This window comes from Marmota monax, unplaced genomic scaffold (genome assembly GCF_021218885.2).
Source record: "Marmota monax isolate L192 unplaced genomic scaffold, Marmota_monax_Labrador192_F-V1.1 WCK01_AAM20220418_F8-fsc00106, whole genome shotgun sequence".
Taxonomy (NCBI): domain Eukaryota; kingdom Metazoa; phylum Chordata; class Mammalia; order Rodentia; family Sciuridae; genus Marmota; species Marmota monax.
The window spans coordinates 5,979,263-5,995,854 of NW_026695218.1; the positions used below are offsets into that span (position 1 = coordinate 5,979,263).

Below are 16,592 nucleotides of genomic sequence, written 5' to 3' on the forward strand. Positions count from 1 at the left end.
AACCAAGTGATGAAGAGAGACTGCATCCTTGTGACACCCAGTGCCTGGATGGAGCCACACCTAAAGCCCCTGAACAATTAAGTTCCATAAGCCAGTAATTTTCCTTCTTTGCTAAGTAATTTTAAGTCTGACTTTCCAAAAGAATATTGAGTAATTTGCTATAGCACAGACTCCCTAAGAGCTAAAGACTGGTATGGCTCTGGTTCCAGCCCATCAGCCATGAAGGAGTCTTACCTTCTCTCAATTCTCCCCAGTAAGTCCCAAAGCCTCCAGGAGACACTTCATATGTGATCTGAAAGTTAATACTCTGCCATTTCCTTCTATGTATTTGGGCTTTCTGAGGGAAAGAAGGGAACCCTGTTTCTGCAGAAGCAGGGACTGGTAACCCTGTCTCAGCACCCAGCAAAGCTACATGGTCAATACTGAAGTCATGGAAGTCCTCACGCTCTCAAACAACATAAGTCTGGAATCAGTATGCTGAGGCTAGTAGGGCACATCCAGGGGCATAAAGGTGTTACACTTGTTCCTTCGTCTTCGTAGCTCTACTTTTGGGTTACTTGCCTTGTGCCAGGCATTATGCTGGGCATTTAACACTCGTTCTCATATATAATCCTCACAGCAACTTGCCAGAGTAGGGATAATTATAATCCCCATTGAATAGACGAGAAAACTTAACTTCAGAAAGTTCAATGATTGGACCAAGTATCCCTGGCTAGTTAGTGAAGAAACTGGAGTTCTAAGGCATATATAAGCACCCCTTTGTGAATGAATGGTGGCCCCTGGGAATGGACGGATAGCTGTGGAGGGAAGCCTAAGGGTTGAGGAAGACAAGGGATATTTGGGACTGTAGAAAGTTGAAATGGCTGCTTGGGGTGAGATTGGGCGGACCCCGCCCCGGCTTCAGCGGAGTGTGCAGTGTGCACACGGAGTGTTCAACAAGACGAACCATGTGACCACGGGATTTTCCGCGCTTAAAGGTTCGGGCTTGACAGGTGGGAGCGGATGGGGGCGGGGCTTCTTTGGGTCCTCCCATTCCCAGGTGAGGCGCCTGAGACCCGGGCCGGAAGGAGGATGCGCCCACGCGGTGCTCGTGAAGTGTAGGGTGTCCTTGTTTGTGGGGCTGTCTGGCCAGGCTCGCCTGGCACCCGTACTGGCCCGACGGGCCAAGCCTTTGGCGGGGGTGGGAGAGTAGGGTGCCGCGCCCAGCCCGGCCCAGGTGTCGTCTCCGGGGCGGGGTTTGGGAACCAGGCAGCTGGAGATTCCCGGTCTGACGGGCGCGCCGGCGTCGAGGGACAGAAGCAGACGAGAGCGGGAGAGCGCAGGGAGCACACTGGGCAGGCAAAGGCGCGGAGCTACCAGCATGTTTACCCGAAACCACCGGAGCCGGGTCACAGTGGCCAGGGGCTCCGCCCTGGAGATGGAGTTCAAACGCGGCCGCTTCCGACTTAGCCTCTTCAGCGACCAGCCTGAGGTGAGAAACAGAGTCCCTTCCTTGCCCTTCCCGGGCACCAGCACGCAGCCCTGGGCGCCTCTGCCTCCCGCCCTCGCCCTTGCATGCGGAGGGGCGGAGACGCCGCGGTCCGGGTCCAAGCTGGCGGGAACTGCTGACTTACAAAGTAAGATGCGGACCATCTGCGCAGTGGTCGGTCGGATCCATACTGCCCTACTCATTCCCTGGCCTGGTTTGGGACGATTTGCCTTTGCCTGGAAAAACTTCGATTGACCTCAATTAGAAGGACCCCAGGCTCGATTCCCAAGATGTGCCTGGCATCTCTGGGCCAAGGGCGGTGGGCAGCCAAGTGGACCCCAAACTCTCGGTCTTTTGGCTGTCGGTGTTCCCCCGATCGCCAGCCCATCCCAAACCCCGTCTCAACCCTCTGGGCCAGCTTCTGTCAACAGTCCAGGTCTACCGCTTAGCTGGAGTCCTCCCCAAACGGCTTCTATGTGGCCCTGCCAGAGAGCTTGTGGGAAGGTGTCTTTTTTAACTCTTTGGGATTATTTGCCACACCCAACTTTCCGCCTTCTTTCCTGGGGCCTAAGAGTAGATCTGCCTGTAGGTTGAGAGTGTCTACCTACCCCAGGGCCACTGGTCTAAACATTGCGGGCTTCTGCGTGCCACCTGCAATTCCCCCAAAGAACCTGGGGAGGGGCTGGAGGAGTGAGGCTGAACCAGGACTGAGAGGGCGCGCAGCCAACTCCAAGACACTTTTGTCCTCAAGGTCAACCTCACTTGCCCAAGGAGAGCCCAATTCCAAGCTGTCTTTTCCTCCCGGGCTTGGAAAGGGTTAAGTGAGGTGGGCCTTCCTCCGGGCCCCCTCTCCCTCCCGACTGGGATTCCAGGCCTGGCTTCTGCCCTTTCCCTCTAGGCTGCCCAGAACAAAGGCCCTTTCACACCGGTGTCCCGGTGTCCCAGGCCTTCTCGGAGTCAGAAGCTAGTGGAATGGGGGAGAGGGCTTTTGTCGCCCCCCCCCTCCGCCCCCGCAGCAACTCTGCTTAAGGAACCCGCGTGGAGCCGGCGTGGGGGAGTAAGGGGCGAGGCCCGGGACCAGGAGGAGGGGCCTGTGCGCCGGCAGTCCCTGGGTTCGCCCGGCCTTCGGGGGCCAGCGCCGAGCAGCCGGGGCGGAGCCACAGGGCCAGGCTGGCCGCCCAGGAGAGTGTAACTCCGTGGGCCAGGGGTGGAGGGGTGGGGACAGTACTGCAGCTGGCTGGGACTCGGGGCTGGTTTCCTGTCTGGAAGGGAAGGGGCCCGCAGAGGGGAGCGGGGGCAGCAGCAGACAGGCACACCCCAGCTTTTCTCCCTTTCTTTCCTCCCTTCTGCTGGAAAAGCGAGGTAATTGTGAGCCCAGGGTGGGGCGGGCTGGATGGGGGCCCGAGTTGGAAAGGGTGGCCCTGGGATCTGGGCCGCATTACCGACTCACCGCTTAGTCCCAGTCCCTCTGTTCATCTCCCCTCAAGTACCCACTTTGCTTGCTGTTTCTCCTAACTTTGTCAAACTAAGTCAGAAGCCCTCTGTGAGAGCTCCAACCTCCTGACAAACCCCAGGACTCTGTGGAACCTGCAGGAGGCGTCCCCTCCCTACCCCCGTTCCAGCTGTGCCTGCCCCTCATTGCCCTCTCCACACATAGATTCTCTGTCCACCAGGCCAGGGATGTGGGCGGGGGCTGGGGAGGGGCCATAATGGGAATGAAAGGGCCTTTTTCTTCCACAGCTGGGAGAACAGCTGCCACCAAAGCAAGACTGGACACTCTGTGCCCAGAGCCCACTCTGCAGCTGGCTTCCACTCCCAGGACCCTGCTAATCCTCACCTCACTTTCCTTTCCTCCCCTTCCTGGCTCCCACCAGGGTTTTGAAACAGGAGTAGGTGAGGAAAATTTGTCACTGAAGCCAGAGGGGGTCTAACAGTGCAGAAGGACAGGGGAAGCTTCTGCCCTCTGTCCAAGAGCTGGCCACCTTTCTCAAGACCAGGGAGCAGTGGGAGGACTGGGGGACTGGTGCCTACCTGCCCCACCCCCCACCGAGGGGCTGACAAGGGAAAGGCTCAGGGGGGCACAGAGATGCAGGACAGATTGCACATCCTGGAGGACCTCAATATGCTCTACATTCGGCAGATGGCACTCAGCCTGGAGGTAATGCCCCTACTCCTGAAGAACATATTTTCTCTGCTTGCATCCCAGACCCTCTCTGCCTTGCTCATTCCTGCTGGGGCTGAGTGGGGGAGGGCATGGCCTGCTTTTTAAGTGGGGAGAGGAACAGGTGATTCTTTTTGCCCTTTGTTGGGTGCAGTGTGTGGGCCCAGACCGACTTCTGCTGACAGAACATCCTGTTGACAGTGGGGGTCTTCACACCTATTTTTGGAAGCTCTGTGGATTGGTGTAGGTGGCTGTTATGGGGGGCAAGGCCTCCTTTCATGTATGGAATGGAGAGAGTTCAACTGAGAGCGGTTTGCAGAAAAGATGTAGCTCAGTAGAGAAGAAAATAGAGATACTGGGCCAGGATGAAGATTCTGCTGGCCCTGGAGATGGTAGGGAGTTATTTATTCATTCTTTTAATATTTTATGTTTTAGTTGTAGATGGATACAATATCTTTATTTTATTTTTATGTGGTGCTGAGAATCGAACCCAGGGCCCCGCATGTGCTAGGCGAGCGCTCCATCGCTGAGCCACAACCCCAGCCCTATTTATTCATTCTTAAACACATTTATTAAACATATACAGTGTGTCAAGCTCCTTTCTAGACCAAGGACAAACAAGACAGGAAAGGTCCATTCTAGTGGAAGAACAGATAATAATCATGCAAACACACAGATAATATCATAGTGACAATATGCTGAAGACAAGAGAGCGAAATCAAAATCAGATGGGGGAGGTAGCATTAAGTGTGGAGGTGTGGGAGGATTTGAAGAGGTGAAGATTGGAGGAAGGTTTTTCCAAAGGGTATAGCAAGGGCAAAGGCTCTTAGACAAGGATGAGGGTAATAAGTTTGTAGGAAAGAAAGCAATTCAGTGTACCTGGAATATAGTAGTTGAAGTGAAGCTAATGGGAAAGAGCTAGATCATGCAAGACTTGAGGGCTATGACAAGGCACTTAGATTGTACTCTAGGTATGATGTTGGTCTATGGAAGGATTTAAAGCAGAGGAAGGACTCATCTCACCACCCCCCATACTGGGAAGTGAACCCAGGAGTGCTCTACCACTAAATTCTTTTTTATTTTTTTCATTTTGAGACAGGGTCTTGCTAAGTTGCCCAAACTGGCCTCGAACTTGGGATGCTCCTGCCTCAGCCTACCCCTAACCTCAGTTGCTGGGATTAATTGCAGGCATGCAACATAGCCAGCCTCATCTGCTGTGAATCACTGTTGTAGATAATAAACTGGGTGGTGGTGGGTGGGGGGAGGTCTGGTGAGGAGGGTTGAAAAGAGAGGTGGCAAAAGACTACCAAGTAGATGTTCACATTGCTGTCAGAGGGGGATGAGCCTGCTGGTGTAGATTAACGTGCTCATGGTAGAAAAAGGAGGAAGGAGGTGGTAGATCTAACAGGGCTTGCTGATGATTGTATAAGAGGAGTAAGACAGAATGCCCAGAATGATTCCCAGGTGTGTGGCTAAGCAACTGGGTATGGTGGCCTTTCTCTGAGATAGGGCAGGTGGAGAAAGTTGTGGAAGTGACTGCCTGGACCAGGCAGGGAGTTGCTGCTGAGGAAGATTAGAGGCAGGAGTGTAGAGTCTCCATCAAGAATGTCAACTTATTGCATATACGCTGCTAGTCAGCCTGCATCCATACTCCCTGGATCATAGTGGACATTTCTAGTCAATCATGGCACTCTTTACTAATGATTCCAGTCGTGACTTCAGAATCTTCCTTTTCCTTAGTACAGACTTGGCATAAATTGTGCAGACTGTGTCTTTCACACGTGCCAGCCAGAGGCAGAATTCCTGGTCTGGTTTCAGCTGCATCAGGAGGAGACACTTTTATTTGTTTGCCTGGAGAGAGTCACCTTTCTTTGTTTTGAGGAAAGTGCCAAATGAACCCTTTGGGATTCTAACATTACCTAATTGGTCCTGTGTTGGCAAGTGAGATAAAATCTTTTTGTCAGTTGGGTGTAGTAACACACACCTGAAATCTCAGCAACCAGGGAGGCTGATGCAGGAGGATCACAAGTTTGAGACCAGCCTCTGCAACTGAGTGAGACCCTATCTCAAAATCAAAATAAAAAGGTCTGGGGATGTAGCTCAGTGGTAAAGTGCCCCTGGATCATTCCCTAGTACCCAAAATAAGAATTTTAAAAATTAAATAAAAATAAAAAGGGCTTGGTGGTAGAGCCCCCTGAGTACAATCTCCAGTTCTAATAAAAAATAAAAGCTTTTTGCCATTCTTAGTCCTCTGCATTGTTCATGCCACAACATATAGATGGATATTTCAATCTTAATTTTAGTTAATTAACATAAAATGTTTAGTTTCTCAGTTGTTCTAGCCACATTTCAAGTGCTAGATGGCTATTGAACATTTCCAGCATCACAAGTTTTATTGAACAGAGTTGTCGTGCACCCCTTCCCATAACCATGTCATTTTTCTCTTTGGGAGACATGGGACACAGGAAGGGCTTAATTTTCACTTTGGTCAACTCTCCTTGAGCCATAAACTGAGCTTGCTATTTTCTTTGTCCCCCAAGTTAAGTGGGTTCCCAAAAGACAGAAACAACACCCATTGATATTTCAGGGAATGGCAAGAAAGATAGTCCTGGAAGACTAAGTCCAAGAAGGCTTTCTGGAGGAGGTGGCTTAAGCTGCAAGTACAGGAGAGGTGAGCATGAGAGAAAGCTTATTTTTAAATATATTCTAGGCTGAGCTAGCAGTTAGACTTTCCCATTTAATCCTCAAATAATTGTGGAGGAGGTGGAACACTCCCCCCAGTCTATGAACAGAGACCCATTCCTATAATCCTAGTGACATGGAAAGCTGAGGCAGGAGGATCATGAGTTCAAAGCCAGCCTCAGGAAAAGCCAGGTGCTAAGCAACTCAGTGAGACCCTGTCTATAAATAAATTACAAAATAGGGTTGGGGATATGGCTCAGGGGTCAAATGCCTCTGAGTTCAATTCCTGGTGCCCCAAAAAATAAAAATTAAAAATAAAAGGGGTTGTAGGGGTAGCTCAGTGGTAGATTGCCCCTGAGTTTAATCCCTGGTACAGCAAATAAATAAATAATAAAAAAATAATGAGATTCCAGATATTAAATGCTCAAAGCTTGTCAAGTTCCTCAACCAGTATTTGAACTGGAGGCCCTGGTGGGGATTTTGAAAGGAACAAAAGGTGGTAAGAAGCAGAGCAGGAAGTCAGGGGCAGAAGACAGCAGGAGGGGTGGGAAGGGATGTTCACAGAAGGCCTAATGTGTACTGGGGCTTCTGCCGGTGACTCATCCTCCTTCAGCCCCCTGGGATCTGACCCAGGTCCATACTGACACTCAACTCTGGGCTCTTTCCCAGGACAGTGTGGGGAAAATACTGCCTACTTGGGGACAGAGTGTGTGTGGGTGGGGATGGAGCACAGTATAAGGATGCTGTACCCAAAAACCTGGCATGGGGAGATGGGGGCACAGTCTAAGGATGCTCTACCCAAAAAACCTGCGAGCCAGTTTTCAAAGGCACTCTTGGCTGCAGCCCTGGGAGAGTGATTTGGGGCTGGAAGGTGGTTGGGCATATAGGGGAGGTGTCTAGGTCCCCAGCCCTGTTTATCCATGCAGGGCCTAGGGAACTCTCTAGGACCCAGTTTCCCCACTTTATACACCACCGGCTACACTTCCCTCAGGAAATGGCTACACAACCCTGGGAGGGGCCTCCCAAAGGGCCTAGAGGCCTTTCTGGAGCAATAAGGGTAACCTTGAGGTTCCGTTGCAGCAGGGTGTCCGAGGTTGCAATGCCCAGACCTAGACCCGGAGGGATGGCCTGTGCCTGGCGCCCCACAGCGGCTCTCGCGGCAATTGGGAGCTGATGTCACCGGCGCCCCAAGCGCAGCAGGCACGAGCTCAGCTGCGCCGGCGCCTGGGCCCCACGGATTCCTTGCATCCCTCAGCCCTGCGGGCTCCCAGAGCTGGTGCTGCTCCCTGACCCCGCTGCCCACGCTGCACATGCAATGGACAGGGCTAGGGAAGGATCTGTGAGTGCCGGGACCCGGACAACAAGGAGACTAGCCAGGAGAGGGCTGGACAACATCACTGCGTCCCCCTCCCCCTCTGCTTTTACCCATTTGGGGAATTTGTGACTGAAGCTGGGTGGAGTGGGGTAGGGGATGGCAAGCAGTGACACTTAGCAGAGATAGGACCCTGGTGAAGACAGATACAGCTAGGCTGGGAAGTGCTATGTAGTCTGGGAGGGCTTCCTGGTGGAGGGGGCTTTGGGACTGGGTCAGCCTATTTTGGAAAGGAAACAAATAGATGGTACCAGGGTGAAGTGATGAAAGTCTGGCCTAGTACAGTGGTTCAGAAAATAGATAACGGAGGAATTTGCAGGCAAAGTCGACAAGACATTTGCAAGAAGGAATTTAGGGGGGTCTTGGATGCTTGAAGGCTGGAACCAGAAGCAAGGGTACAAGGTGCGGAAGAGAGCTGGTATGAGGGAGAAGACAGGTTTGGGGAAGGCACATCCATTCCCCTTTTCCAACCCGGTGCCTCCACTTGTGTATTGAAACCTTACATACTATGACCGGGTTAGTCTTTTATCTCCTCTATGGAGCCTTTCTGATTACCTTAAGCCAGAAGCAAATGAAGTCTGTTTCCTTGTGTTATGTTATGACATGGCATTTATAGAACAGCCATTAATGTCTGAATCTCTCATCTCTCAACTGGGTTTTATGTGTTGAACCTTGGACAGCACAGGGATGCCCCAGTATTCATTGGGTGAATACCACTGCTGCCAAAGTAGCATCACTGTTAAAACAAGCATCCTTGCCATCTACATGTACTGTGTGCTGGGCATTGTGTTAAGTGCTTTAGGTCCTTTCCCACTGAATCCTCAAACCCTAGGATGTAGGAACTATTTTAATCCTCATTTTACCATGGTTTAGAGAGGCTGAATAAATTGTCTAGTGCTTATTAAGTACCAGAAGCACTACTTTTGGAGGGAATGTTCCTGGAAATCCTGGTTCCTCTCCCAGAACCTCCCCTCTGGCCCTTAGGCACAGCCCCTCATTCCTGGAACACCCATACCCCCATTCCCATTCCTTGCTGCTGACCTTACCTCCCAAGCTCAGGGCCAGATGGTGTTGGGTGCTCTAATTTGACATGTGTATGGGGTTCTCTGCAGCATGGGTGGAATGCTTCTTCCCTAATGATGCCATGTCTCTTTCCATTCCTGGATAATATTTTATGTATAAATATGCATGTCAATGTATATATAAATATGTATATATACCATGCACAAATGGTAGTATAATATTGTCCTGGTTTCTCTTCTCACAATATATTTTCTGGAGATTATTTTGTATCTGTACACATATGTCTACTTACTCTTTAATGTCTGCAAATATCACATGGTATAGATGTGCCATAACTTATCAAACTAATGCTGTATTGAAGGGCCTCCAATTTTGACATTTATTTATTTTATTTTTTTTTTTTAAAGAGAATTTTTAATGTTTATTTTTCAGTTTTTCGGCGGACACAACATCTTTGTTTGTATGTGGTGCTGAGGATCGAACCCGGGCCGCACGCATACCAGGCGAGCGTGCTACCACTTGAGCCATATCCCCAGCCCCCAATTTTGACATTTAAAACGATGCTGAAGCTGGCATGATAGCTCACACCGACAATCCCATGATTCAGGAGACTGAGGCAGGAGTACTACAAGTTTGAAGCCAGCCTCAGCAACTTAGCAAGACTCTGTTTTTTTTTTTTTTTTTTTTTTTTTAAAGCAGGGGGATTGGGGATGTAGCTCGGGGTAAAGTGCCACAATCAACCAATTAAATAAATAAAACAATGCTAAATGAATATTTTGGTACATATGGCTTGCCTAGTATTATATGTGTAACTGTATCTGTAGGGTAAAGGAATAGATGTTGGTTAGATAAAAAGATGCATGGATTGGTAGATTTCATAGATTTTTACAAATTGCATTCAAAAGAAGCAGAAGGGATCTATACTCCCACCCATCAAAGCATGAGAACATCTGTTGTTTTGTTTTTGTGGTATGGGGATTGGACCCAGGGGCACTCTACTACTGAGTTATATCCCCAACCCTTTTTGTTTTTATTTTGAGACAGGGTCTTGCTAAGTTGCCCTCACAAGCCTCAAACTTGAGATCAGTCTCCTCAGCTTCTCAAGTTGTTAGGATTATGTGTATGCCACTGCACCCCAATCATCTGTATTTTTACAAAGCTTTTCTAGTTCTTCTTGGGCACCTGAGGCTAAGCTCCATTGCTTGCTCTTATATGCTTTAAAAAATTAGTTTCTTGATAGTTTTTCCTGGGCCACAGCTCTCTTGGGGACAAGGGGATGTTTCAGCCTGTTCCCTGACATTTCCTTTTCACCTTTCCCCTGACCCTGACTAGGACACAGAGTTGCAGAGGAAGCTAGATCATGAGATCCGGATGAGGGAAGGGGCCTGCAAGCTGCTGGCAGCCTGCTCCCAGCGAGAGCAGGCTCTGGAGGCCACCAAGAGCCTGCTGGTGTGTAACAGCCGCATCCTCAGCTACATGGGAGAACTGCAGCGGCGCAAGGAGGCCCAGGTGCTGGGGAAGACTGGCAGGCGGTGAGCAAGGGGGAGCTGAGGCCTCCCTGGGAGCAGGTGGCTATATGGGTGGTGGTTTTTCAGCCTGTGCCCGTATATAGTATGGACAGCTCTGCAGATGACTTCCTCATGAAGGCCTGACAGGGGCCAAGAACACACCTTGGGATTTTACCACTGCCATGTATTGCCCAGAGTAGTAGGGCTAGAATCAGAAAGCTGATGTGTCTGGTGGAAGTGGACAATCTGAGGAATTGGGCAAGCAATGCAAAAGCACTAATGTGCTAAGCCCTGCCTGTGATCTTATAAGTCTGACTGGCTGGCTTCTGGAAAACTAATTTTCTTAAAGTCAGTTCACTAAGTAGCCAATTTGTTGAATGGCCAGTTTACCACAAATTGACAATAATTTGTTGTACCTGGGCTTCACCACTAGAGGCAGGAATTGGGAAAGCACATAAAAAAAAATCACTTAAATGAAAGCCTACCCATTTTACGTAAATTAGATTGTGCATTCTCAAAGGGCACAAGCTACACTGACACTAGATGCTGCTGATTTGACAGATATAAATGAAATGACTCAGGTGATGCCATGGTTAGGGAAAATGTTTGGCAAGTTGATAATTTTTGAGATTTGGTCATTTTGGTATATTGGTCATTTGGAGAATTGGCTTCTGGCAAAGTGGCCTGCTTGCCTCACCTGGGAAGAGTGGGGAGATGGTCTCAGCCCTCACTGGCATTATGCCAATCATAGCCACGAGGGCACTCACAAAGGGAGGTTGCCATGAGCTCACCCATGAAGCCAACAGAAGGTATTAACCCATTCCACAGCTGCCCCTCACAGCCAGAGGATGGGCAAGTAGGCCAGGAAACTAAGAGTGCCCTGCCTTCTGGGAGGAGGCTATCCAGGCTGCCCTGCCCAAGTCACCACATAGTCCAAAGTGTAATGTGAGGTACATCCAAGTCCCTGGCAGCTAATCATCATCAGTGTCACATCATTTAGCTGAATGAAGATCCTAAGTCAAAAATTATATTTAGTGCTATTATAAGTAAGTGTAGACAAACTGACATCACTTTAGGAGAGAAACACACATTCACTGAATCCCAGTGATGATGGGGGAGGGGAGGATGCTGCATGTGTGAGGCCTTATAGTGGGGGATTGAGGAACTTGGGGCATTGGGAAGGAGCAGTGTATCTGGGAGGGGGATAAAGGGCCATCAAAGCTCGGGGAGGGGTGGTGGAGGTTTCTCTGGTGAATGGAACACAAATATTTCCTACTTGTGTTTTTAACCTTTCATCAAACACTGGTCAAATTAGATTTTGACTGATCTAGTGCCCTCTTACATCAAAAAAATGATGAGATGCTAGAAAGGATCCCTATCGTTAGAAAAGCCTGCAAACTTCTCTTACCCACGGTCTAATGGAGAAGAATCCCTATAGGTACCAGTCTTCTCACAGTCCCATTTGTCCATGGCAGGAGTCTGGAGACATGGTCCAAGAGGGTGTTTGGAGGAGGAAGAACCCTTAGCTTGTACACTGCACGTATGAGTTAATATGGCTGCAATGGCCATAGTGTCCCAAAACCAAGTAAAACTCTGGGTGCAGTAAGTAACTGTCCTTCACAGTTCTCAGCTGGCCATATCAGCCTGGGCCCTGGGGACTAGGCCCCTGGGACCAGGATCTCCTAAAACCTTTGGGAATCAGAGAAAGGGGAAAGAGTGTGTAAAGACCAGGCCAGGACATTGTGATCTACCAACAGGCCTTCTGACACCGGGCCACCCAGTGAGCGCTCCCCCTGCCGTGGCAGGGTCTGCATCTCTGGTAAGAAGTACAGCTGCCCCAGATGCTGGCACCCCTTGCCTGGCCATAGGATCACCCGCCCCATATCAACACCTATTCTTATCTCTCTGTCCCCTAGACCTCCGGATCCCACTCATGTGGAAGGACACAGAATATTTCAAGAACAAGGGTGGTGAGTTTTATACCCTGGACAAATTCAGGGGATAGTCCAGGAGATTAGAGGCTCCTGTGGGGCATTTTTTTTTTTTTAACCAGTTTTGCCCTTTATCCCAAGATCTGCACCGCTGGGCTGTGTTCCTGCTGTTGCAGCTAGGGGAAGAAATTCAGGACACAGAGATGATCCTGGTGGATAGAACCCTCACGGACATCTCCTTTCAGAACAATGTACTCTTGTGAGTACCTCACTCCCATGGCTCCTTCCTTTCTCCACTCTGCTTTAATCTCTGACGTAGGGGAGGAGGCGGGAGATGGGCACCTGGCCTTCCCTGTGGAGCTGTCCTGTATGTGCTCTCTAGTCCCCACCTAGTTCTGTCTCCCACAGAACACAATGCGACCACCCTCCTCTTCCTTCTGTAGCACTGAGGCAGGGCCAGACTTTGAACTTCGGCTGGAGCTGTATGGAGCCTGTCTGGAAGAAGAAGGGGCCCTGGCTGGTGCCCCCAAGAGACTTGCTACCAAACTTAGCAGCTCTCTGGGCCGTTCCTCAGGGAGGCGTGTCCGGGCATCGATGGACAGTGCTGGGGGCTCCGGAAGCAGTCCCATCTTGCTCCCCACCCCAGCTGTGGGGTAAGGCCCATAGCCCCTTTCCCCTGCTGCCCTCAGCTGCTGTGTCCACCCCACGGGTCATCTTTGAACCTTAAGAATTCAGGACCTACTTTGCACTGCCACCAGGATGTGCAGATGGACATGAATAAGCAGTGGCCACACAGCTGGGAGGCATTCTGGTCTAAACCAGTCCACAAGGCCATAGGAAGCAGGGAGAGTTAGGTTCTGGGGTCTTGATTTTTTAGCAGCTGCAAAAACATCTTCTAGATGTGGATAAACAGCTCCTTGGTTGAAGCAAGGCAGCCTGGGCTTTGTGGTGTGACCTACACACACCTGGAAGTACCTTGTAGAATTTATGACGCTGAGGAGCCATAAATTATGGGCGAGTTTCTCAAATTCTAAGCCTAATGCTATCTATTGATTGAAGAATGCCACCAACCTCACAGGCTGTCAAGCAAATACAATGGGATAACATACCTAAAGAGTAGGTCCTGCTACTTAGCAAGAGGTCAGTGAATGTTCATTCCTAACCCCTGGCAGGGAGGGAAGCTAGGATTCTATCGGGTAGCCAAACAACAGGGCAGGACTGCTCAGTCCTGCTCCTGCTGTTGAGCACACGCTTTACTAGGCTGATGCCCACTCCTCTCTCCTCCAGGGGTCCTCGTTACCACCTCTTGGCTCACACCACGCTCACCTTGGCAGCAGTGCAAGATGGGTTCCGCACACATGATCTCACCCTTGCCAGTCACGGTATGTGTGTGTGTTGGGGACACTGGCAAGAGGGGCTGTGGGATAGTCTCCTTCTTATTCCCACCTCACCCTGCACTTCCTCCTCCCTCAGAAGAGAACCCTGCTTGGCTGCCCCTTTATGGTAGCGTGTGTTGCCGCCTGGCAGCTCAGCCTCTCTGCATGTCTCAGCCCACTGCAAGTGGTACCCTCAGGGTGCAGGTGAGAGGGCCCTGAGGAGTGGGAGGAAGCAGAAGAGACCTGGATCACTTGGGAATAACAGGACTACTGGCAAATGAAGATTTGGGTGAAGGAAGGGGGTATGGCAAGATGAAGGGAGTAACAGACAGGAGGTGGGGCAAAGAGGGCTGGTTGTCAGTGGGGGACTGGGAAGAAGAGTGCTGGGGGTGTGACTCCCCCAGGAAACATTAAGTCATTTATGCAGCAAGCAGGGGAGCTACGGAACGGGACACAAGTGCATGGTATCCTGAAAGGCACAAACCTCTTCTGTTACCGGCGACCTGAAGACGCAGACACTGGGGAAGAGCCACTATTTACTATTGTGATCAACAAGGTGATGGGTCCCTGGTGGTGAGGCCACTAGGTGCCTGGGCCCAGGCACCTCTCTTTCAGGCCCCAGATCTCAGAAACAGGGAGGTTGGCCTCTTGCTCCTAATAGTACCATATCCTGCTTCAGAGCCAGGGATGCTAAGGGGACCATTTTCTCCCCAACCACAGATAGCATCACTGGAAAAGCTGTCCTCTCCATTCACCATCCTCATCCCTATCAAGTCCCAGAGAGAGTTCCACTGCCAGTTTAGGGCTTTTGTTCTTTTCCTTCACGCACCTGAGATTCCAATTAGTATCTATCACTTATTCCTTATCTCTCCCTACCTAGGTCAATTGCTCTTTGCTGCTCTCTAACCCTTTGGTTGCCTTTCCTTTGTGTTTTTGCAGTGCTAGGGATAAAATCCAGAGTCTGTGCATGCTGGGCAAAGTGCTCTACCATTGAGCTACATCCCCAACCCTCTGCCTACATTCTGAAAGTTTTGAGGGACCCTGGGCCTTAGCACTCTTGCCCACCTTGGTGCCTTTCCTGCTTTGCTTAGATTCTTTCCACCTTACTCTTCTTCCCTGACTCAGCACTGACCAGGTCATCTCTAGTCCTTTCTTACCATTCCTTCCCACTCTGGTCAAGAGGCAAATGAGGGTTCAGCAAAAATCCCACAAACATTCCTTCTAGGCCACCTGGCATCACTGCTGTGTTCTACAGCCATGGTGGAGGTGGAAGCAGCTCTCTTCTTTCTCCTGCAGGATACTCGAGTCAGGGCAGGAGAGCTGGACCAGGCCCCAGGACGGCCCTTCACCCTTAGCATCAGCAACCAGTATGGGGATGACGAGGTGACGCACACCCTTCAGACTGAGAGCCGGGAAGCCTTGCAGAGCTGGAAGGAGGCTCTGTGGCAGCTATTCTTTGACATGAGTAAGAGAGAAGGCAGCTGGGTTGAACCTTTGGGAGGGCCTGAGATTTCTTATTTTTAACCAGATGGAGTGGATGGAAGGGAATGTCGTGGAGAGAGGGCAATCTGGCCTTCTCTTCCACTCAGTGCTCTTCCTGCAGGCCAGTGGAAGCAGTGCTGTGATGAAATCATGAAAATTGAAACTCCTGCTCCCCGCAAACCACCCCAAGCACTGGCCAAGCAGGGGTCCTTATACCATGAAATGGGTGAGTGAGAGGAAAGTCCTCCTGGGGAACCTGATGGGAAGTGGGGCTGGGGGCCTCAAGGAAGCCCAGATCATGGAGACAGAGAGAAAGTACACTTTGGGCTAAGGCAGATCTCTGGGGATCCATATTCCACCCAGTCCCACTGTACTTCTTTCTCCTCTCCAATTCTTCTTAGAACCACCTCCACCAAAGTTCAAAACAAAACCCCAAAGAACCAGATTCACTTCATGGATTTCTTTCCTAATTTCTTCTTTTCTGTTTCCCTTTCTGCATGCGGATTCCTGTCTCCTTCTCTGACCCCTCACCTGCCTGGCACTGTTTTTATTTTTCTCCTCTTTCTTGGTTCCTCCACGCACTTCTGCTACCCTGTCTTCCCACCACCCTGCATCCTGTATTCTACAGTCTTATCGGAGCCTGTGGCCCCAGGGGGCCCAGGTGAGGGGCTGCTTCTACAGGACAATGCAATCTCGGCTGAGATCCAGGCTTTGCTTTCTTCCTATTACAGTGACAGGTGATGGTCAGGGTTGGGTAGATCTGGGGCCTACGCTCTGACAAGTCCCCTCCCCCTCAACCCCTTCCTGGTGCCACAGCTATTGAGCCAATAGATGACATCGCAGCAGTGACAGACATCCTGGCCCAGCGGGAGGGCACAAGGCTGGAGACACCCCCACCCTGGCTAGCAGTGTTTACAGACCAGCCTGCCCTGCATAGCCCCTGCCCGCCTGCATCAGTATCCCCAGCTTGGACACACCCCCTTCCCTGGGGGCGACCCCGAACCTTTTCCCTGGATGCTGTTCCCCCAGACCATTCCCCTGGGGCTTCTCGCTTGGTTGCCCCGCTCCCGCCACAGCGATCCCCACGATCTAGAGGCCTCTGCAGCAAAGGCCCACTCCGTACTTGGCTCCAGTCACCAGTGTGAGAGAAAGGTGCTGGCAACAGGACCTGGCCAGAATAAAGAAAGACCCACATGCAGTTGGGCTCTGAGGACAGCACTGTGTGTAGCAAGTTGGCCAGCATGGCCTCCTCTTCCTCTACTGGATTGGGGGTAGTTGGGGGAGGGGGAACAGAAGCCCCTCTTAGGTGTGGTTGTCATGGTACTGAGGGGTTCGCTCCCAGCCCTGGCTGGGACCCCCTAAACCCTTCCTGGGAGAAAACTGGAACACCTTGCCCTACCTCCCTGCACTAATCAGCTTTGAGGATGGCACTGAAGAGCCCTGGGAGGAATGCACTTCCACTGTCACTTCTACATCAACCATTAAAGTTATTTAACAGCAGCCTTCACATGGTTTTTTTCTTTTTCTTTTTCTTTTTTGTTTGCTTGTTTTTGGTACTGGGGCCTGAACCCAGGTACACTCTACCAGTG

General features: G+C 50.7%; 1 protein-coding gene across 9 annotated transcripts; it reads left to right on the forward strand.

The window, feature by feature from the left end:
- The first annotated feature begins 1,056 nt into the window (after positions 1–1,056).
- Positions 1,057–16,510, forward strand: Rtkn (rhotekin). 9 transcript variants are annotated; one of them, XM_046432267.2, is made up of 13 exons: positions 2,738–2,830; positions 3,343–3,626; positions 10,039–10,238; positions 11,972–12,033; positions 12,131–12,184; positions 12,287–12,404; positions 12,589–12,798; positions 13,433–13,527; positions 13,619–13,725; positions 13,949–14,077; positions 14,818–14,986; positions 15,125–15,229; positions 15,820–16,510. In XM_046432267.2, exons 2-13 carry the CDS (start codon positions 3,555–3,557, stop codon positions 16,146–16,148), a joined length of 1,650 nt encoding a protein of 549 aa, XP_046288223.1. In that variant the 5' UTR covers positions 2,738–2,830; positions 3,343–3,554; the 3' UTR covers positions 16,149–16,510. The 9 variants fall into 9 exon arrangements, with proteins under 9 accessions (XP_058431099.1, XP_046288220.1, XP_046288223.1 ...); XM_046432266.2 differs by having other exon boundaries at positions 2,754–2,830; positions 3,209–3,626; XM_058575116.1 differs by lacking the exons at positions 2,738–2,830; positions 3,343–3,626; positions 15,820–16,510 and adding exons at positions 1,057–1,471; positions 15,632–15,808.
- The last annotated feature ends 82 nt before the right edge of the window (positions 16,511–16,592 follow it).